At 42.5% G+C, this 22,500-nt stretch overlaps 1 protein-coding gene across 4 annotated transcripts in view; it reads right to left on the reverse strand.

Moving 5' to 3' along the window:
• LOC127631633 (glutamate receptor 4-like) overlaps nucleotides 1-22,500 on the reverse strand; it is a 117,435-nt gene that overhangs the window by 36,647 nt on the left and 58,288 nt on the right. For all 4 annotated transcript variants that reach the window (XM_052109904.1, XM_052109903.1, XM_052109906.1 and 1 more), the window contains exons 8-11: nucleotides 20,998-21,102; nucleotides 20,770-20,877; nucleotides 14,244-14,450; nucleotides 8,753-9,126 (exon numbers count right to left, since the gene is read on the reverse strand). In XM_052109904.1, the coding sequence (XP_051965864.1) occupies nucleotides 8,753-9,126; nucleotides 14,244-14,450; nucleotides 20,770-20,877; nucleotides 20,998-21,102 (794 nt within the window). The remainder of the gene's footprint in view (nucleotides 1-8,752; nucleotides 9,127-14,243; nucleotides 14,451-20,769; nucleotides 20,878-20,997; nucleotides 21,103-22,500) is intronic.

Consider the following 22,500-nt stretch of genomic DNA (forward strand, 5'->3'; position numbering starts at 1 on the left):
TCAGATAAATCACGACTTAAAAATAGAATAAAAACAAATTCTAGGCCTGCTTTTAAATGCACATGCCAGCATTGTGATCACATTACGGGTTAACAAATTGCATATTGTCAATTTACAGAATTGGATCTTTATTTTCAAGCGTTCCAATGTTTAGGTGGAGCTCTGCCCTACCTGCCCCCGTACACGGGCCGCACCTGGCAGTAACCCAGCGAGCGTAAGAAATTAAAGGACAATTATTCGTGCCTCCTTAGCATGTTCTCTCACCTCAAAAATGCTGCAAACCGCAACAAATTCACACATATTTAATATGCAGCTATGCGCATTGGGATGTTGGACCAATGAGATTTCACAGTGAACGGGGCTTCATGATGCTACAGCAATAGCAATACAAGTGTTCTGTCACCTGTCACAACTTGTTAGGGCATAGCATTTATTGCTTGTTAAAATGTTTTTAGCACATCATCAGGGATGGATTATGATTGGAATTATCTCCAAGGGCCCCCCTCCACCAAAAAATTGCCCAAAAGGGGTCCCCCGGGCAGTCAAGGGCCCCCAGGTAGTCAAGGGCCCCCGGGCACTGGCCCCATTGGCCCAGTCGGTAATCCATCCCTGCACATCATGCCTGGTTATGACACAGTGAAATGTGATGTTGTTTTGAGAGAAAAAGAAGATGCAGTGGGAAATAATGATTGGACTATGACAAGTAAGCTATGATATTATTGGCTAATATTAACAATCCCAGCCTTCATAAACTTTATTACATCAGAAGTAAAGAAAAGTTGCTACATTACTTTGTAATGAATGCTTTCAAAAGCACATTTTCCCCCTTGCAGTAACACACACTCATGAATCATGACCAAAGACAGGAACATTTATTAAAAGTAATTGGGGTCAATTTTGATTTAATGCTTCTTTAATTTTAAAAGTGCCCCAATGTAACAGTTCATTTTAAAGACAGTTTTAAAACATTCATGTGACAGGAGAGTGCATTCATTATAAAATTGTTCAGTCTATCTTTATGTTTTCTGGGTAATGTATGAGAAAGAGTAGGCGTGTAAGTGCGTGTGCATGAAAAAAAGGTTTCCCTGTAAAAGTGCGGATCTGTAATGTCCTTTAATGCACAGAGCTGCTGACCAGTCTAATGTCAGTGCCACTGTTTTTGAAATCTCAACACTTCTGTACTGACACCATTAACCTCACAGAAACACACTCAGTGACAGGCTGATTATCAGTATGTGTGTGAGTGTGTGTTTGTGTGTGTGTGTATGTGTGTGTGTGTTTTAGAGAGAATTGAAGTAAGCAATCTCAATATTGATTCATAAAACGCCAAGATCTTTTCCTCTATGTGCAAATCTATACAATGAGAGGAAATCACTCACATATGCGACAAAACTTTGCACGATGTGACCAAGAGTGTCTTTGATTGGCCACTGGTTGGTACATTTTCACATTTCACTCGACAGCCATTGAGTTGTGTAGTGAAGCAGAAGTTCTGTGTAATGTGTGTCCAAAGACGAGATCCACGCAATCCAGTTGTCACTGAAAGACGTCTTTTTAAAGGTGAAGTGTGTAACTTTTTTACATGTCAAAATACGTTCTAATATCCCAGTTTATTGTTTATAGTTGACAACTATGGGCCTGTTTACGCCTGGCCACTTTGTGCGTTTTCACTGATCGGATAGCTATGCGATCATGAAAAGACCAGATGTAAATGATGAGACAGATTACAATCCGATTGCTCAAACCACTTCAGGAGGTGGTTTGAGATACAGTCCAGACTAAACTGGTCATGTGTAAATGCATATGGCTGTTCCAGACGCATATGTAAACTTTACTCCGCCCAAACTACATCAGCATATGGAAAATGCAAAATATAACAGCTGCTACAGAGTATTTACATAGGGCCTGCGCCACGCAATACATAATAACATATTAAGACACAGTCATTCGCTGTCCTTTTCTGCATATCGCGGCGCTGTTTTGTGGTCCGTTCTGCATAACACGGCGGCTCATTTTAGCTGAACGCGGCCCATTCGGCATGTTTCGCGGCCGACCCACCGGTTCGGAACTCGCTCGGTTCTCTCAATTGCCAGTCCGCCCCCTGATCGTCCCCAAAGTACGTCGGCCCACCAGGAACATGCCCGGTATGCCAGATTACCAGTCCAGCCCTACCCTACATACAGCCAACCAACCAGGGAGACAAACTGCCTACAATCTGAGAGATAAGTTCGAAACCAGTTTAAAGCAGTCACTGAGACACCAAAGACAGTTTCAAGACGGGTGAGTAAAAGAGTGTGATCAAAAGTGGCACTGAGCTCAAGAAGGATTAGAATAGAAAGAGAACCTGAAGTCAGAAGTCTTTAGTGACCTTAACTAAAGCTTTCTGTTCTGTGGCGTTTATGGAAGCTGGATTTAAGGGGCTCAAAATGATTGTTAACTGTGAGACAACAACTCGTTCTAAGATTTCTGGAAGGAAAGGAAGGTTAGTACTGTTTTACAGCAGCTGGCATAACACCAGTGCGCAAGGAGTCCTCTATTATACTCTAGACTAAAGGACACAAAGAGGCAAAACGTGATTTAAAGAAAGTAGTCAATGTATGATGTAGAGCAGGGGTGATCAACCCTGCTCCTGGAGAGCTACCTTCCTGCAGAGTTTAGCTCCAACACACCTGCCTATCATTTTCAAGTAATCCTAAAGACCTTGATAAGCTGGTTCAGGTGTGTTTGATTAGGGTTGGATATAAACTCTGAAGGAAGGTAGCTCTCCAGGAGTGACCCCTGATGTAGAGGATCAACTATGCAAGTGGTAGCTTTCATACATGATACCTCATTACCTAGAGAAACATGGTCAAGTTGAGAGACACTTGAGAGATGGGTACCAGGAAAATAGGACAGACTGAGAGAAGAAACAGAAGAGATAGAAGGAGTAGTGAGAATGTGTTTATGAACATTGTCTATCTTAGTGCTAACAGGCAAGTTGGTGTAACATTTGCATTTGAGCAGTCTACAAAGTTGTCTGGGGATTGTTTTTCTATCAGGAAGACTCGCAGATTTGAGGGGAATTTAAGATGACATTTATTTGATGAATATACAACAAAAAGGTAATGTCTATCTTTAATGTCTATCTAATGTCTGGCGGTCCGAGGAAGTCGTACTCGGAACCGTCATGTCCTGCCGGAGATAGGAGGCAGGGGCGAAGAGCAGGATGGGACTCAACAGGTGGTGCTGGGGTGGTGGAGGTTGCCGTGTTAGCACACTGAAACAGCAATGTGATAGATTGTGAGCAGATTTATAAAGCAATGGCTTACATGTGATTGGCTAGGGATTACCCAGCTAATGGTGCGATGATGTACAGCTGCAAGTCTTTCCGCTAGAATTACGCTGAAAATAATGAGATCTGGCTGCTTTATAATCATGCAAGAGGACTTTCTTAGCCTGGTAATATACGTTCAGTCCAGAAAGATACCACCTTCACTCCATTTTACGACAAGCTGCCTTCACTGAGTGGGGATTGTCATTATACCAGGGAGCAGGATGCTAACAGGATGCTTGTGAGACACAAAAGAACCATTAGCAATAACACGGTCTAAGGTGTGACCTTTTTTATGTGTGGAACAGTCAACAAACTGGATTAAATCAAAACACTCCAATAAAGACAGAAAGTCCTTTCTATCGGGAAGACACGCAGGCTTGAGTGAAGTTTAAGATGCCATTTATTTGATAAATGTAAAACAAAATAATGTCACTCTCTTTGGCGTAGGCCCTGTCCGGCGGTCCGAGGGAGTTGTACCCGGAACCGTCATGTCCTGCCGGAGATAGGAGGCAGGGGCGAGGTGCCTACCCCAGTGCGGGACAGGGCTCAACTGGTGGTGGTGGGGTGGTGGAGGTTGCCATGTTAGCACACTGAAACAGCAATGTGATAGATTGTGAGCAGACTTATAAAGCAACGGCTTACATGTGTTTGGCTAGGAATTACCCAGCTAATGATGTACAGCTGCTAGTCTTCCCGCTAGAACTACACTGCGCTTCCATTTATCATCGCTGAGTTTTTCCGGGTCAAAGTGGATGTTAAAGTCTCCCAAATTAAGAATTATCTTAAACTTGAGGCTCAGCATGGACACCAGATCTGCAGACTCAGACGAAAAGGCTTCACTAGACTTTGGGGGGTCTGTAGACGGTAGCGATGATGATAGTGTGAGGGGCAGAGACACTCAGAACGAGACATTCAAATGAAGCACACTGTGACACAGCACTTATGTTGTATTGTAGGTTATGTATCACAATGACATCCCCGCCTCTACCAGAGAGTCACGGAAGATCAAACAACCCATAGCCTGTGGGAGTAAGTTGATTAAAAGGAGACCATCACTCTGTTTATGCCATGTTTCTATTAAGCACACTTGGTCCAGATTTGGTCCAGAGCCTTGATATTCACAGAGCATGCATTAAATAATGCTGTATTAACCAGACTCAGGGACACTCCAAACTTGGAAGCGCTGACAAGTTTTTTTTAAATTAACGGCAATGCAAAACAGTCTGTCATCTTTAAGCCGAAATATTGGAACAGAGATGGCCGTAGAAGACGAGTGGATAAAACTGCACCTTGAAGAGCGATGCATGTAGCGCTTTGGTCGTAGTATTCCCGTTTTTCGGCAAAGTTCATAATTGTCTTTTGCCAAATACAAGTTCCTTTATAGGTTCAGTTTAGGTGTACAGAGGGAATCCACATCCACAGTAACCACAGTAATCCAGATGGCAACAATGATGATCTTCAGAAGGGATATGATGAAGTGACCAATTATAAATAGGCCCTGTTAGTAAGCCATTTGTGGGTTTACCTCCCCCAAAAGTATAAACACAGAGCCTCCCAGGCACTATCAAAACATGTTTATATTTTGAGCGGCCCACTCAGCTCCACCCATCCCTTTCTAGCTCAACCTATAGCGTGAGTTTGGGGTGTGGCTACTTAAACTCTTCAACCGGGAGAATATGAACGTCCATGCAGATGTGTTACAGAGGAAACGAAACTTAGCTTCACCAAAATTCGTAGTCTTGCTAAAAGACAAAGGGACAGAGAATGGAGTAAAATCAGAGTGAACCAGAGGTGGATGACTTTGAGGGATCTTTGGGGTTCGATTCTTGCTGTGTTGCTTCTCGACAGGTAAGCTACACTCTGTTATTGCCACACAATTAAGCTCAACTGTCAAGCTTAAGGTAAATTTGTAAGATATTCGGAATATGTATTGTTACGCTTACTAGTTGCCAAGAACTATCCTACGCCATGTGCTGGATCCCCCACACACCAGCTGCCGTTCAATCCAGTGATGTTTTTGGACGAGCCAATTCCTCTGCAACCCTTTCTGTCCGATGTGTATATGTTATCATAGTCTTGTGATAACACACACACATATGAAGCCGCGTGTGTGTGTTCGTCGTGTCTGCGGAGAAGCAGCACATTTATGTTATGTTTAAGCAATCAATGTCTGCGTGTTTGTCAAGCCGGTCCCAGATTCCTCCTTTCCCATTCTTGAATTGTTGCATATGCGCTCAACCAAAACACTGCTGTAGCATGCTAGCTGAACAGCGCTCAGCTGATGCTGACCCTGACCCTGATGACGCATCTACAGCAACCGGCGAAAGTTCAAGGGCTTGAGATTTGGCAAAAGCAAAGCAGACATCAGACTTCTTTGCTGCAATGCTTCTCGTGCATTATGACACTGATCGCACACGTGCGAATGGGTTAAAAAAATGTCACATTTTAAAATTTTTAATCGCAAATGCAGGTAAAACAATAACACATGTTTAGGCGGGAACTATGGTTGCCATGGCAATTTATGTAAGGGTACAACTGCTGTGTTGCAAACAGTTAATGCAACAATAAATGCACATTCAAGTATGATAGAGCAGCATAAATCTTTCACTAGAATGGGTGTGAAACATGTTGTAGTAGACCAACTGGCATTTCACTTTGTTCAGAATGATCCTTGAGGAACATCTAGATTAACAGCACACCAGCAGAGATGTTTTATATTCATTATTTTGTATATATATATATATGATTTCTTTGTGCCAAGCTCTGGTAATTTGTGCAGTTCAGCAGCCTCGCCTTTCCCTGGACACCGGGCATGAATTTTTGATTGAGTTGCATTCTCCAGTTATCAATAATAAAATGTTATATTCTTATAAATATTCTAAAAATAAAGTGCAATTTTCTTTCCATACTGCTGCATGGATGAAAGTTTAATGTTTGTCTTGAAGGCAGCATAGATGGTGTGCCTATGGTTTCTTACCGGAAGCAAACGGCACAGTGGAACTCAAATTTTGTGTTTCCGTTTCGGGGGAACTCTTAGGCCAGCGCAGATGAAGGAAAATGAGTTATACTTTTTTTACCTTAGGCATGTCACAGAGAAGAAAATGTCACATCACTGGGATGTGCATTACCAGAGAGCACAAAATAGACCTGTTGGAGTGATATAGCTCGATAATGATAAACTGCTCACAGCTCACGCCAGCGCGCTTACGTCACAAGAGGCGTTACTCCATTTGACTCTACCCTCCCTAGCAACCGGGTTAATTTGGTTGCTTAGGAGACCTGGTTGGAGTCACTCAGCACGCCCTGGATTCAAACTCGCAACTCCAGGGGTGGTAGTCTGAGTCAATACTCGCTGAGATACCCAGGCCCTCCGATATATCGAATTTTAACAATATAATCAAGATAATTTGCTGACGATGCAAAATTGACCAATATCGTGAATATCGCTCATCAGTTGACTAATTTCAAGATCCTTCAGGGATGCACAATAAAACAAAATAACAGCAAATTGGCAAATTGATCATATGTGATTATTAATCCCCAAAAGGTTGTGATTTAAAGACAGATAAACATGGTATGTGTGTGATTCAGAACAAACCAGTGACTGGCGGCGCTCTTAGATCAGTTCACGTGCATTGTGAAATAAAAGCAGGGCTGGACTGGGAAGAGAAATCGGCCTGGGATTTTACATAGCAACTGGCCCAAATGTTGAGGGGGGGTTTGGGGGTGGAGGTAATCCAAAATAATTGAGCGGGGGTGGGGGTGTTCGCTGTCCTTTTCTGCATAACGTGGCGCTGTTTTTTGGTCTGTTCTGCATAACACGGCGGCTCATTTTTGCTTATCGCAGCCCATTCGTCAAGTTTCGCGTCCGACCCACCGGCCCGCTCGGTTCTACCGATGGCCAGTCCGCCCCTGATCAGCCCCTAAGTGTGTATGCCCACCGAGAAAATGCCCGGTATGCCCGATTACCCATCCAGCCCTGAATAAAAGTAATGCAGTTCTAAGCATTCGCGCAATTCCAAACATTAGTAATGGTTCTAAGTTATAGACCTTATTCACGCTAGCGCCATCTTTGATTTTTAATGGGAATGACAACAAGGCTGTGAGGGATAGACTTACCATCTCTTCAATGGCAGGAACGGTATAAAGCAGCATAAAGCTTCTAGATCAGATCCGATTTTCCACAACTCATGTTGTCTGGAGTTCTTTATATTCTGAATGTTCTTGGACAGATATTTTATCAATGCTTTGTCCACGGAACGATCCAAAAACACTTTAAACTGCAGTACAGCCCAATGAAGAAACCGTTAAGTCTATCCCTCACAGCCTCATTATTACACATTCCGCGGCCGACCGACCCCCCGCTCGGTTCTCCCGATGGCCGGTCTGCCCCTTATCGGCACCAAAGTGCTTCGGCCCACCGTGAAAATGCCCGGTATGCCAGATTACCAGTCCAGCCCTGGTAGTCACAGCATTGTGTCATATTTGCATAAAGTTGCACTCTGCTCAACTCCAATCGTCTCATTTGTTCATGTCCCCTCAAATCGCTAGCTCTTCTTGACATTGCCATCCCTTTAGTGAATGCCCCTTTACTAACTCAAAACACCTTGATCAAAGAAGGGGATTTTACAGCTATTGGCTCTTAATGCTGAAATGTCCTCACTGTACTCGTGGGTGTGTTAAACTCATCACTTTGAAAGCGAATAGGGGTGATAAAAACATTCCTTGTCATGCATTGCAACACCTCATTTTTGCAACCAATATGCCTAAAGCTGGTCGAAATAAGACCAAAAGCACCTTTCAAACATAAACACTATACATGGCTTACTTGTTGCGTCCTTGGCCTTATGTAAATGGTTTTATGTAAATTAGGTGTTTTTTATGGAGTGGTGGTGGTGTAGTGGTCTAAAGCACATAACTGGTAATCTGGTAATCAGAAGGTCGCAGGTTCGTTCCCCACAGTCACCACCATTGTGTCCTTGAGCAAGGCACTTAACTCCAGGTTGCTCCGGGGGGGATTGTCCCTGTAATAAGGGCTCTGTAAGTCGCTTTGGATAAAAGCGTCTGCCAAATGCATAAATATAAATGTAAATAAATGTAAAATGTAAATGCATGAAAAATATTCATTGTTAGATCATTGCACCTAACGCATTAACTTTGTTGTGAAGTCTTACCAAAAATTTATTTAGAGGGCCCTAGCTTCCAAAGGCTCTAGATGAAACATATCTTCCTATTTCCCAAAATGTTGTCAAGTTACATGTTACAGATGAAACTTTCCGGAAAACCTCGTGGCACATTTCCTTCATTTTACACCCTCAATGAACACACCTGACTCACAGCTGCTTGATTAGCATGGCAGTATAATTCTGTGGTGAGACACAGCTGATGCGCTGAGATATGGAAGCCCTCTCCACTGGCCAGATCACACTTGCGTCTTACCTGGGTGTGAAGTCACAGCCCTGCTGCATGAAGGCACCCAGGGAGAACCAGAGACTGTTGAAGATGCCGAACTCATTGGGGGGCTGGTCGCTGGCCGGACCCTCGGAGCCCTCCTCGGGCTCCTCGGTGTGCCACTCGTACGGGCTGAAGCGGCTGACCAGGAAGAGCACCACGCTCACGCCAATGTATGCGAACACGATGCACATCCAGATCTCATAGGCCAGTGGGTCCAGGAAGGAGAAGACGCCTGGTTTGGACTTCTGCGGTTTCTTGATCATAATAGAGATACCCAGACTCATGAAGGGCTTGGAGAAATCAATCACCTCCTCCCGGACCAGAGTAATGGTTAAAGGGGCCACAGCGATTTCCGCTTTCTAGGACAGAGAGGAAAATGGACGATTTAAAATGCAATAAAGGTGTATACGAGTTTTAATATTCATATTAAAGAGGCACTGCCTGAACCGTGGTATTAAAGGAAATGTTCCTCTAATGTAGAACATTAGATCTGTCTGACCCATTCATTTTAAGGTCATCGGAACCTCAAGAATCCGGTATTGTGATGAAGGTCTTTATAAAATCAGCACAGTGACAGAGCCACTAAGATAAATTGGCCAAAAGAGATGGGCTATTAAATGTAAAGTGCTTTCAAATGGGCAATTTCACTCCAAAAAAAAAGTTCAGCAGTTGCTATGCTTTGGTGCCAGCATTACTCGTCAATTACAGCCCATTGAATTCGACAATTCCTTTTTCTCCTTGTTACAGGGTCTAGACAACAAAACATTTCCCGTAAAAATAAATGAGCAGCAATGCCCTTTCCTTTCTAATTAAAAGCGTGGTCACATTTCATTCAGAGTTATATTATTATACTAAATTCTAGCTCATGGATTGAAAGAGTGTCAACTCTTAAATCCTGAAGTGTGCCCATCCTGTAGTTGCAAGTATATAATAAGACAGAATTCAAGCAGTTGTGTATGCAGATGGTTTTATCAATGAATAGAAGCTCTAGGGCATCCAAGGGACTTGTGTACAGTACTGTTTACACTGGCTCAGTGGTTTAATACCAGTGAAAGGTCACTGTAGAACTAGGGCAATCTTTGGACCTCGTGGTGCCCATAGGAATAAATGAAGTTGTTTGGCCGCTAGATTTAATTAGAGGCCTCTAGCAAGAGAGAGAGAGAATAATACCGTGCTACAGCCAGTGAGAGTTTGAATTCAAAATCTATGAAGCAAGTCTTTGCGCCTCAAGACACGTTCATTAGAGTGTTCTGAAGCCGAGTAGGTTTTTATATGCAAAACGTTCAATTGTTCTTTTCCCGTAACCCCATGAGGAATACAAGACTCTTAATTAATATTTTCTTCAAAGGTTTTATACAATTATACAACCTAGAGTTATTTCTGAATAAAGCACGGCTATTTTGTTGTGCTTGACCGGTCAGTTGCTGAGTGCATGTAGAGCACAATAGTGAATGCCCACTTTGGTCTTGGCACCAGTAGTGTTTTTGCCCATGCGTTAAATCCGAAGATGGCCGAGCCTACGATGGAATCGTCCAAACGAATGGGGCTTTTCCACTGCACTGTACAGCTCGACTCGACTCTGCTTGCTTTTTGGGGGGATTTCCACTGTGGATAGTACCTAGTACCTGGTACTTTTTTAGTACCACCTCGGTCGAGGTGCCAAGCGAGCCAAGCCGATACTAAATGTGACGTCAAAACCCTGCAGATCACTGATTGGTCAGAGAGAATCGTCACTACCAGCGTCACTGGATTTGCAACACGCGACATCAACCCGCTAGTTTTAAAGTTAGCAACAGTGATAGCAGGATCATTTGTTCATGCGACTTTCGAATTGTAAAAAGAAATGGCGATGCACAAAACCACGCCGTGGTCAATAAATGAGGTTCAGACGTTCCTTTCATTAGCGAAGATGAAACGACGCTGTAGAGCGGAGAAGGGCGGGGCGGGGCCGGGCTGGAACAACGCACGCCCGGTCCCTAATCAACCTGATGGGGGTGCGCGACGGATAAAGGCTGCTGGTGACGATGGTTCGAGAGAGAGAGAGAATGACATGGAGCTGCTCTGTGTTTTTGTTTGTGTGTTTTTCGTTCAGTTTATTATTAAAACTATTATTTATATTACCAAGCCGGTTCTCGCCTCCTCCTTTCCATTGTTCTCTTCACATTAATGCTGAAACCCGTGAGGAAGGAGGGATGCCCGTTGCGGAGTCCTCGACACTGCCGCCACCCAGGGGAGTGTCACTGCCTTACGCCGGGGGACAGAGGAACGGCCACCGTCCGCGAGGCGAGTGGGGACTGGACTCCCCGACCGCCTGGAGCGATGGAGCCACTGCCAGGGGCGGAGGAGTGCCCTGCCGTCCCCTAGAAACGCGGCGGGGTCGCCGTCCACGAGGGGAGGAGGGACTGGACTCCCCAACCGCCTGGAGCGATGGAGCCGCTGCCAGGGGCGGAGGAGTGCCCTGCTGTCCCCTAGAAATGTGGAGGGGTCGAGAAGACCACCCTCTCGACCCCTCCTAGTGGGGAAGGGACTCCCCGACCACCTGGAACGGTAGGGCCACTGCCAGAGGCGGAGTAGTGTCCCCACGAGCCGCTGGTACCATGAGTACTTTTACTTTGAGACTCGTTGATTTCTTTTTAGAGAGTGTATAAGTTGATGTGAGTGTTTATTCAGAGTGCATGTATCAGAGGATGAGATTGTGAATGGGTGGAGACCAGGTTGGTGGATGAGAGTGTTTAATGGGGCAGAAAGATGTGCATCTGTACTCTCCCTGAGCTCATTAACACTTGTCAGCGGGAGCATTTGCTTTTCACTGCTGGAGTCGCAGCGTGGTGTCGCAGAGGCGTCGTACAAGTGACTGATTTTATGTACTTGCTCGCTGAATAATGCTGTTAATACTTCTGGCTGCGTTTGTAAGAGTAAGTGCCTTAAGCTTAGACAATATCAACCCTACTGATGAAACAAACACTGCCTCCATCCGCGAGAACTAAACAAACCTTAAATTCTGTCCAAACAATAGATATCTCTGCTTCGGGCTAGAGATTATGCTATTGGTTAATGGAAAGCAATTTATTTCTCGGCTGCCTCATTTTTATGTTTTTTACCCTATACCTCGTATTATTGGTGGGAAATAAGATGCAAATGGACTAAAACAATTTAAATGAAACTGAAATGAAAGTCAAGTCTGTAATGATGGAATAAATTACAAACCCATAAAGCATTGCCAATGAGGCTATCAAATTAAAAATAATTGAAATATATAGAAAGTATTGATTTAAAGTAGCTGTTTATAACTATATTAAAATGTATTCCAAAATATATCGATATATACAAATGTATAAGTACCGTAATTTCCGAACTATTGAGCGCACCTGAATATAAGCCGCACCCACTGATTTTTAAATAAAATATTATTTTGAACATAAATAAGCCGCACCTGTCTATAAGCCGCAGGTGCCTACCGGTACATTGAAACAAATGAACTTTACTCAGGCTTTAACAAAACACGGCTTGTAACAAAAATAAATAAGCTTTAACGAAACACGGTGTGGCAGCGGGGGCGTGGTCAAGCGCCCGTCCGGGAGAGAAAAGCGGTAAGGGTGCTTACACCTGAGCTAAATTATGTGTAACACCGGTGTCTAATTTCAGTAAGCATGGGGAGAGCGGCATAAAATGCAGCAGCCACAGAGCTGAGAGAGTGACACACGTCAGTCTAGTGTTGGCGCATAGAAGAATTGAGAAACTTTATAAAATTGATTGTAAACATTGCTGTGGCCATTAAAAGCCTTACCTGGGACGTCAAGTGCCCTGCTGAAAACTGTCACACTGGTGCCCGTGTGACAGTTTTCCCAAGAAGGACACGTGAAGCAGGGCACTTGAAATTAGACACCGTGTTAGACATAATTTAGCGCAGGTGTAAGCGCCCTTACAGCTTTTCTCTCCCGGACGGGCGCTTGACCACGCCCCCGCTGCCACACACGGCTTGTAATAAAACATTTGCAGTAAACAGTAGCCTACCAAGAAAGTCATTGGTCACTATCTTCCTCGTCCTGTGAACTGAAACCACTGAAGTCATCTCCTTCGGTGTCGGAGTTGAATAGCCTCAGATTTTGTCTTTTTGCACTGAGTCAGTTCCTCACGCTGCTGTTTCCAGCGTCTTATCATCGACTCATTAAGACCAAGCTCCCGTGCAGCAGCCAGATCAATCGCCTTCAACTTGAAAGCAGCATCATATGCATTTCTCCATGTCTTTGCCATGGTGAGGGTGACAAAATTACTACCGTAATCAGAATGATGGGAAGTTTGAGCGTGCTCTATTTAATCTAAACAGTAAACAAAAAAAGTTGTTTTGACCTTAACCCGTTCGGCAATTTCATTGGTCTAATGAAAGCTTCAAGCCGCCAAAAAACTGAGCACGTCACAGACTGTTTTTTTTTTATTTTTTTTTATAAAATTTGAAAGCGGGAAAAATCCATATATTAGCTGTATAAGCCGCGAGGTTCAAAGCGTGGGAAAAAAGTTGCGGCTTATAGTCCGGAAATTACGGTAGGTTGAGAGTGTAGGGAGTGCAACTTTTTTGTATCGTTCGGAGTGCGTCATGGGAGTGGACGGTCAAGTTGAAATTAAAGCTGCAAGCAGCGATGAACGGGCACTCGCATCCTGGTGCCTGTTGGGGCTGCTGTGCCAGGGGAATTTCACTCCAATTTTTGGACTATAACTGAATGTAGGCACGTAGATGTTTTCAGGCCGGGACATGTGATGTTTGGGGCAGATTGGACATTGTATGTTGGAGTTATAACAACTTCCTGTATCATTGCGAAACATCGAAATTTGTCAGACCGTCACGGACACACCGTGCAGTAAAACCTCAAAAGCTTTGCAATTTAGCATTGCCAATGCCTTTAGATTAGATGTACCAAATATGATGTTGATCTGATTTAATCTCTAGGAGGAGTTCATTAAAGTACAAGGCCCGGAAATGGCAAAAACTGAGCAGAAATTGAAGAGATAAATCAAAATGGCTGACTTCCTCTTGAGTTTAGGTCATGGGTCCAAGAGACTTTTTTGTAGGTATTGTCATGTTACACATGTGTACCAATTTTCATATGTGTAGGTGAAATGTAGCGTAAAGCGCACATCGTTGAATGTTTGTAGGTGGCCCTATTGAGCTATTTTGCCACACCTAAATCAGATGTAAATTATTTGCCGCTTCTGATGCGTGTGCAAAGTTTCATGAGTTTTTGAGTATGTTTAGGCCCTCAAAAATGCAATTCATTTGGGGAAAAATAATAAACACCTAGAAGAACAATATGATCCTCACACAATCGCTGCTCGGACCCTAATAACACTGAATGATGGCAATAACAGAAGCATATACACCCTCCTAGCTCACGGGTCTGTCTTTAAAGTTTTATAAGTTATAGGTAATAATCAGTTCTCCTATGGGATTTTTACTCTATTTTGTGGGGCATTCTCTTACCCCATACACCAGCTCCCCAACCATGCCGTTCCAGATCTTCGTCTCTGGATCCCTTGCTCCGTACTTCCCATCTGGTACGATGGAAATCTTGTACTTAATTCCGATGTGTTTGGCGATTTCGGATGCCAGATCCACACAGTAGCCTTCATACTGGTCATTACCTTCATACATCTCCCAGTTCTTCTTCAACATTACGTACGGTCCTTCCTAAACACGCATAAACACATAGAGAGAGAGAGAGAGAGAGGGTGGGCAGGGATGGTCATGCTGACCTCAAAACTAAATGGTATAATCAGAATGACTTCAATGGCTCTTAGGTTCAGCAAAACACACTTATTTTTCTTTTTTATTATTAAGAACCATATGGTTCTTGAGATGCAATATTGGTTTTTGGGATGTGATTAAATAGTTATTGATATTTGATTATAGGTTCTTCAGATCATTGTTTTGGTTTCTGGGTTCTTTAAAAAAAATGTAAATAAATAAAAACAGTACATTTATGGTTTTCTATACAAAAAGTTATAGTTATAGTTCCCAAAATAATACAAAACAGATTAAATGCGTCCGCTATGTTGGCATATCAACAACACGACTGACAGATTTTTGTAAATTACATGTTATTTATTTGAATCACTCCCACTAAACAAAGGTTACACTTATAAATGGTACAGATAAATAAAACTGTGTTTATATACTGACAGGGAAAACTATAAAGGCAGAATCTGCAACATTGATTTACATTAAAACGGTCAGAGGCAAAGTGTACAAGTAGTTAGCCATGAAAATCAATAGGCCTGTTGATAATGTTTCCAGCAATGATTAAATTATATGGTGCTGTATAATTAGAGCAAATCACCAACATCAAACAAGTTCATAAAATGAAAATAAAAATCAGTAGAGAGAGAAACCACTGTCAACATTAAAGCAGAAATCATTTAGACATTAAACAGACAAAAAACATTATTTTACATAAAGTGAAAATCGAAAGTACATTCAATCATAAATTCATTAAATAGTATTTTTTACACGGTTTATACATAGTTTTACATTTCTAGAGGCCTTTAGCTTTAGCTAAATGAATCCCAAATTTGTCAGTTACATCACTGGTTCATCACTGATCTGATGCTACAGTGGAGGGTGAATAAATGATGACACAATTTCATTTTTGGATGCATTATTCTATTTGGCTGAAAACAACATTTACAAGCTTGTTCAAGTGTGAATATTTTGTGTGGTTGCTCAACTAATAGAGCATTGCACTTGCGATGTAAAGGGCCAGGGTATGAGTCCTGAAGAGCACGCGAGTCGAAACGTGAGCTGAAAGTGTCCTATTAGCACCACAAAAGTGTGTTTTATGTTCTCACATTTGCTTTTTCTGACACTATCGGTTAGCTATCTGATCGGATCACCCGAAACGCATCGTTATACCAGATATAAACGCGATCAATGACGCGGTTGCTACGGCAATTACATTTTTCATCTCACATTTGCATTTTCGGTTAGCTATCTGATTGGATCACCCGAAACGCATCGTTATACCAGGTATAAATGGGGTCAGTGACACGGTTGCTATGGCAATTACATTTTTCATCTCACATTTGCTTTTTCGGTTAGCTATCTGATCGGATCACCCGAAACGCATCGTTATACCAGATATAAACGCGATCAATGACGCGGTTGCTACGGCAATTACATTTTTCATCTTACATTTGCTTTTTCAGTTAGCTATCTGAACGGATCACGTGAAACGCATCGTTATACCAGGTATAAATGGGGTCAGTGACACGGTTGCTATGGCAATTACATTTTTCATCTCACATTTGCTTTTTCGGTTAGCTATCTGATCGGATCACCCGAAACGCATCGTTATACCAGATATAAACGCGATCAATGACGCGGTTGCTACGCTAATTACATTTTTCATCTCACATTTGCTTTTTCGGTTAGCTATCTGATCGGATCACCCGAAACGCATCGTTATACCAGATATAAACGCGATCAATGACGCGGTTGCTACGCTAATTACATTTTTCATCTCACATTTGCTTTTTCGGTTAGCTATCTGATCGGATCACCCGAAACGCATCGTTATACCAGATATAAACGCGATCAATGACGCGGTTGCTACGCTAATTACATTTTTCATCTCACATTTGCTTTTTCGGTTAGCTATCTGATCGGATCACCCGAAACGCATCGTTATACCAGGTATAAATGGGGTCAATGACATGGTTGCTATGGCAATTACATTTTTCATCTCACATTTGCTTTTTCGGTTAGCTATCTGATCGGATCACGTGAAACGCATCGTTATACCAGGTATAAACGGGGTCAATGATGTGGTTGCTACGGCAATTACATTTTTCATTCTGGATCGCAGAGGCAGGCTAAATACATACAAACTGCGCCGCTGAGATTTAATGTGCTGAGTAACGTAATTTAACGATATTAAAATCAGCACGACACACTTTGCAAAAGGCGTGGGCATTGTCGAGTATAACATTAAATACTTCCATTCAGCTGTTGTTAAATTTACATGTATATTGTTATTATTTTTTTTCACCGGAGCACCACCTGAGTCTTCTCCTCCCATCTACCAGTGATGCTTGATTCAACTTCCCTCGTCTACTACCTGCGCAGATATCAACAGCGCAACTGTTTTATAGGTTGCCAGGTTGAGGTCACAAATGTGTTGAAATGTGTATGATGTGTCGATTGTGTGAGTAGGATGCGTTTCAGTCAAGATCTGGCAACTGGACAACCTTGGAATAATATATAGATGTGATTATTCATATAACGAGGTTTGGGACATTCAAGTTATGGAAGTTTCCCGGGAGAAATAACAAAATGGGAGGGGGGCAGGAGACCGGTGTGAAATACAGGAGACTCCTGGGAAAAACGGGAGTGTTGACATGTATGCTCCACATGCCGAAGTGTCCTTGGGAAAGACACTGAACCCCAAGTTGCTCCCAATGGCAGGCTAGTGCCTTGCATGGCAGCTCTGCCATCATTGGTGTGTGAATGAGACGCAGTGTAAAGCGCTTTGAATGCCGCTAAGGTTAAAAAGGCGCTGTATAAGTTGAGACCATTTACCATTTAAGGAACCATGTAATATAATTACATAATTGTTTTTACCACAGTCAAGTAATTTTCATGAGATCTGGTTTAAAAGAATGGATGGATCAATACATGGATGGAAGAGCTATGTTTTGAACGTGTGTGCATGTGTGTGTTTATGTGTGTGTGCATGTGTGTGTGTGTGTGTGTGTGTGCGTGTGTACGTGTGTGCGTGTGCGCGTGTGTGTGTATGTGTGTACGTGTGAGTGTGTGTGTGCGTGTGTGTGCGTTGTGCGCGTGTGTGCGTGTGTGTATGTGTGTGTGTATGTGTGAGTGTGTGTGCTTGTGTGTTCGTGCGTGTGTGCGTACGTGTGTGTGTGTGTGTATATATGTGTGTGTGTACGTGTGAGTGTGTGTGCTTGTGTGTGCGTTCGTGTGTGCGTACGTGTGTGTGTGTGTGTGTGTATATATATGTGTGTGTGTGTTGTGCATGTGTGTGCGTGTGTTTGTGCGAGTGTGTGTGTGTGTGTGTGTGTGTGTGTGTGTGTGCGTTTGTGTGTGTGTACGTGTGTGTGTGTTTGTGTGTGTGTATGTGTGTATGTGTGTGCGTGTGTGCGTGTTTGTGTGTGTTTGTGTGTGTACGTGTGTGTGCGTGTGTTTGTGTGTGTGTGCTCGTGTGTGTACGTGTGTGTGTGTGCGTATGTGTGTGCGCGTGCGTGTGCGCGTGTGTGCGTGTGTTTGTGCACGCGTGTGTGTGTGTGTGTGTGTGTGTGTAAGTGGCATGGTTCATTCCTATGGATAAGCTGATCGTTTGTTCTCACAGGCATCAGTGCAGATAAATTGGCTGCTGTCTGCAGGCGTGGAATGATCTTTACATAGAACGAACACGCCTCACGTCCCCTCAGACTGGAGTTACACTAATTACAGCTATCAGTTACTCAGCCATCTTTCTCTCAGTCTGTCTCGCTCTCTGTCTGTCTATCTCTATATCGGTCACTCGCTCTGCCTGGAGCTTCCAATACACACTAATGCATACATATACACATATTCACTTACTGTCTCCATCACACACACACACACACACACACACACACACACACACACACACACACACACACAAATCTGGATGTGTTGCTTATGCATTGTGATGTGTTGTTGTGCACCTGTCATCGATTTGGGAACTCTCATTGGATTAATTAATGTGTCTATTTATAGGAAGAATCGTCGAGCTTGTTTCTGCACACATTGTGTAATTATAAAGTCGACATGAAACTGCATTCGCAACCCATTTTATCAAGTTATTGGTGGGATGTGGATCGTATATAGCGATTGCATCACATTGTATTTGGACTCGTTTTAATCGGGAGCATCTACTGATATTATATTATGTTTTGTAAAGCTACCAGCAAAGTGTGACAAACAGCCACATCAGTTTATAACGTATTAACTCTACTTTCACGGCTTTTACCTGATATATATATTTGTTACGTGAATAAAACCACCTTTTCGATCTGTACATTGTTTTGACCATATGTTTGACAGATTTGTGTACAGTCAATATTAATTGACTATATGAAAACGCAACACTTTGTCAGAAAATTCAAAATAACTTGTTAAGGGTTGATATGTAAAATAATATGTAGCACTTTGTCTCACGTTGATGGTGGGGATTATTCATTGACTTTCATTTATTTTATATTGGGCTAATTATATTTTACCCACTTCACCCTTGCCTTAGTCCTACAGTAAACCTCACAGACGAATGTTAGCATTTTCACTTGGACGTTATTTAGCATGTTTATTAAGTCCCCACAATGTTGGCGATTTTAGGGTTTACTATTCTTGAATGGACCAATGTAGGGAAAACTTGACCTCAGCAGCCTCTCTACCATATTTAGCCACTGAAATCCACATCAGAAGTGAGCGAGAGGGAGAGACAAGGATTTTTACATTCTTTGTAGGTCCGTGACTTCCTGTCTTGGGCGTAAAAATATCATTTCAGTACCCTGTCACTGTTACAACCTACGTTTGCTGCTACTCGGCTAATCGTTTCAGCCCAAGTGTACAGCGGAATTGGATCGTGGATTGTTTGCTATGTTAGCATCGGTTAATAGTACCATTTCCACCAACCATGCAACCTTGGTTAACAGGTTAAGTCAGCAGAAAATTATTTCTGTGAAAAAAGCAATACAATTTGGATGCAAGATAATGAAACTGATTTTCTTTAGAATAATACATCATGCACATTACATTTACATTTATGCATTTGGCAGACGCTTTTATCCAAAGCGACTTATAGTGCACTTATTACAGGGACAATCCCCCCCGGAGCAACCTGGAGTTAAGTGCCTTGCTCAAGAACACAATGGTGGTGGCTGCTGGTATCGAACCAGCAACCTTCTGATTACCAGTTCAGTGCTTTAGCCCACTACACCACCACCACTCCAGTATGAGCTGTAAATATATTAAGAGTTTAACTTGCGTAATAAGAAGTATTTTCGAGTGAAACGTTGAGAGAGAAGTCTCAGAAAAGAGAAGTCATTTTCAGGGATGTAGAAGGTTATTTACATGTTTACATTATTAAAACAAAAAACTATTTCCTTTAAAATAACTAATAAATCGTGCATAATAAGACCAGAAACATGAGTTATATAAATCTGTTGTTGTTTTTGAATGCCATTGGTGTAATTTGTAAAAGCAAGGACAAGCAATCCCAAAAAGCCATCTGAAATACCCATGAAGCTGCATTGCTCCTTAAGTATGTGGCAAGAATGTTAGTGAATGTGTAACGCAGCAGTTCGGCTGACGGAGCTTGTGAAAACAGCTGAATCATGGGAGAGAGGGGTTAGCCTCTTTCTGATCTCTCACAGTTGTCTCGTCCTCTTCTCCACTCAGTGTCTGAACAGCGGATTCTTTAGTAGTGATGGAAACGATGACGATCCTGCAGAGGTAAAATTCTCCATCGCCTTAAAAAGCGCACGGCAGAGATGGAAAAAGAGATAGATAGGGAGAAAGAGAGAGAGAGAGGAGGAGCCTGCTAAGGGATATTTGTCTATCGCTCTTTTCTCTAAATAAATCCTTACAAAAATCCACTGAGGTAGCAGCCATCGTTTAAACCAAAGTACCAACAAATATTAAGCTTAGTGTTCCTGTACCATAGTACTTCCTTGCCAAAGCATGTTTTTAAGGGAAATTTACATCAACCTAATAAAATTGCTGTTTTTTTTTTTTGGTGACATTTCCCCCCCCTGTTTTTATCCCTGTGGCAAAACTGACAACATGCCATTATAAATCAACTAATACACAGTCATCTCTCTCTCTCTCTTACTGGCTGTCTTACTTTCCTAGTCTCTCTCAGCAAGTGAGTTTCATTTGTGTCCATCTGACTGACAGAACATGTCATGCTCCCTCTAGATGGCACTGTTTGTGTGATACTGTACGTAGACGTGGAAGGTTGTGAGTACATTACCATTATAGTGGTGACGATAACAGTTCTGTTCTCCATAGACGAGTCGTTGCCCATGGAGAGCTCATTCTGGACCAGAACCAATTTATCCAAGTCATTCCAGTAACCAATCTGCAGACGACACAGCAGATAGAGAAGAGTGATTCATTCTGTGTGTGTGTGTGTGTGTGTGTTTGTGTATACATTTGTTTGTGTGTATTGCTTGTGTGTGTGTGTGTGTGTGTGTCTGACCTTGCGAGGGCCGTTACTCTTTAGCTCAAAGACATCCATGGTATAGTTGACTCTCCGTCCATAATGATCAAACTGGATATTCCCCGTGAGTCCCTGGATTCTCACCTTTACACACACACATACCCAGAAACAAAGACATATTACACACAGCATATTAGACTCACAAACTTAACTTGTGGGGAAAAAGGAACTTTATATACAGTGTATATATATATAACTTTAAACAGGAACTACTTTTGAGTCGATTAAACCAACATAAGAGTTTGAAAGCTGATCTATGAAACATGCTTTGAATCTTAGGATGTTTCCAGACATGTATCTTGTTTGATTTGTCGCGAAACAGTGGTTAAAATTGTTACAATGTTGCATTTTCTCTTTGATTAGTAATATGGCAAACACAAACAAACCACAATTCTGTTTATGAAATTCACATGTAAGCAAACTGTCTGTATTTGAAAAATAAAATAAGATATATTACATATAGTCTGCAAAACAGCTCCAAGTGAAGCAACATAAGGCATGTAGATCCATCCATCCATCCATCCATCCATCGTCAACCGCTTATCTTGTGTACAGGGTCGCGGGGGGCTGGAGCCTATCCCAGCTAACATTGGGCGAAAGGCGGGGGACACCCTGGACAGGTCGCCAGTCCATCGCAGGGCCACACATAGACAGACATACACTCACACTCACCTCCACATTCACACCTAGGGCAATTTTTTTTTTTGGAGACACCAATTAACCTAGCCTGCATGTCTTTTGGTTGGTGGGAGGAAGCCGGAGTACCCGGAGAGAACCCACGCAGACATGGGGAGAACATGCAAACTCCACACAGAAAGGCCAGGGCAACCAGGGTTTGAACCCACAACCTTCTTGCTGTGAGGCGACAGTGCTAACCGCTGCACCACCGTGCCGCGGCATGTAGATCCATGTTTGTCTATCCCTGGTTGCTGTTGCTAGGATAATTTTGGACTTTGTCATTGTTCAATATGTTCAATATTAGTTCATATGTATTTATTTTCTCAGTGATTGTATTCATATATTGTTTGATCTTATTAAACATCTATATAGAACAAAAACCCACAGTTTATCACCATTTGTGGACTTTTCAGACGGTCCCTTACAACACCCTCCACAGTATTAGCACATTTAGCACAATTTGTGGACTTTCACTGTCTCCCGCTTTGCTCTGCATATTTTCCTGCTTTTTATCACTTAGCAGATCACATGACTATCAAGTGCACATGATGTGCATTGACTACAGAAAGCTGAAAGATTTTTTTTTTTTTAAATCATGCAACTAATGTTTAGTGTATTAGTTAAATGTTTAGTTGCAGTTTTAGTTCCAGATATATATATAAATACTTTTATGGGACATTACAGACGTAATATTACAGATCATAAAAGTATATTATTTTCTGATGTGTCATCAAATAATGGCCCCATTAGTATCCACAGAGGTCTGGTCTAATCCCCGAATATCCACTGACCCTAGAACCGCCC

This window comes from Xyrauchen texanus, chromosome 38, assembly GCF_025860055.1.
Source record: "Xyrauchen texanus isolate HMW12.3.18 chromosome 38, RBS_HiC_50CHRs, whole genome shotgun sequence".
NCBI lineage: Eukaryota > Metazoa > Chordata > Actinopteri > Cypriniformes > Catostomidae > Xyrauchen > Xyrauchen texanus.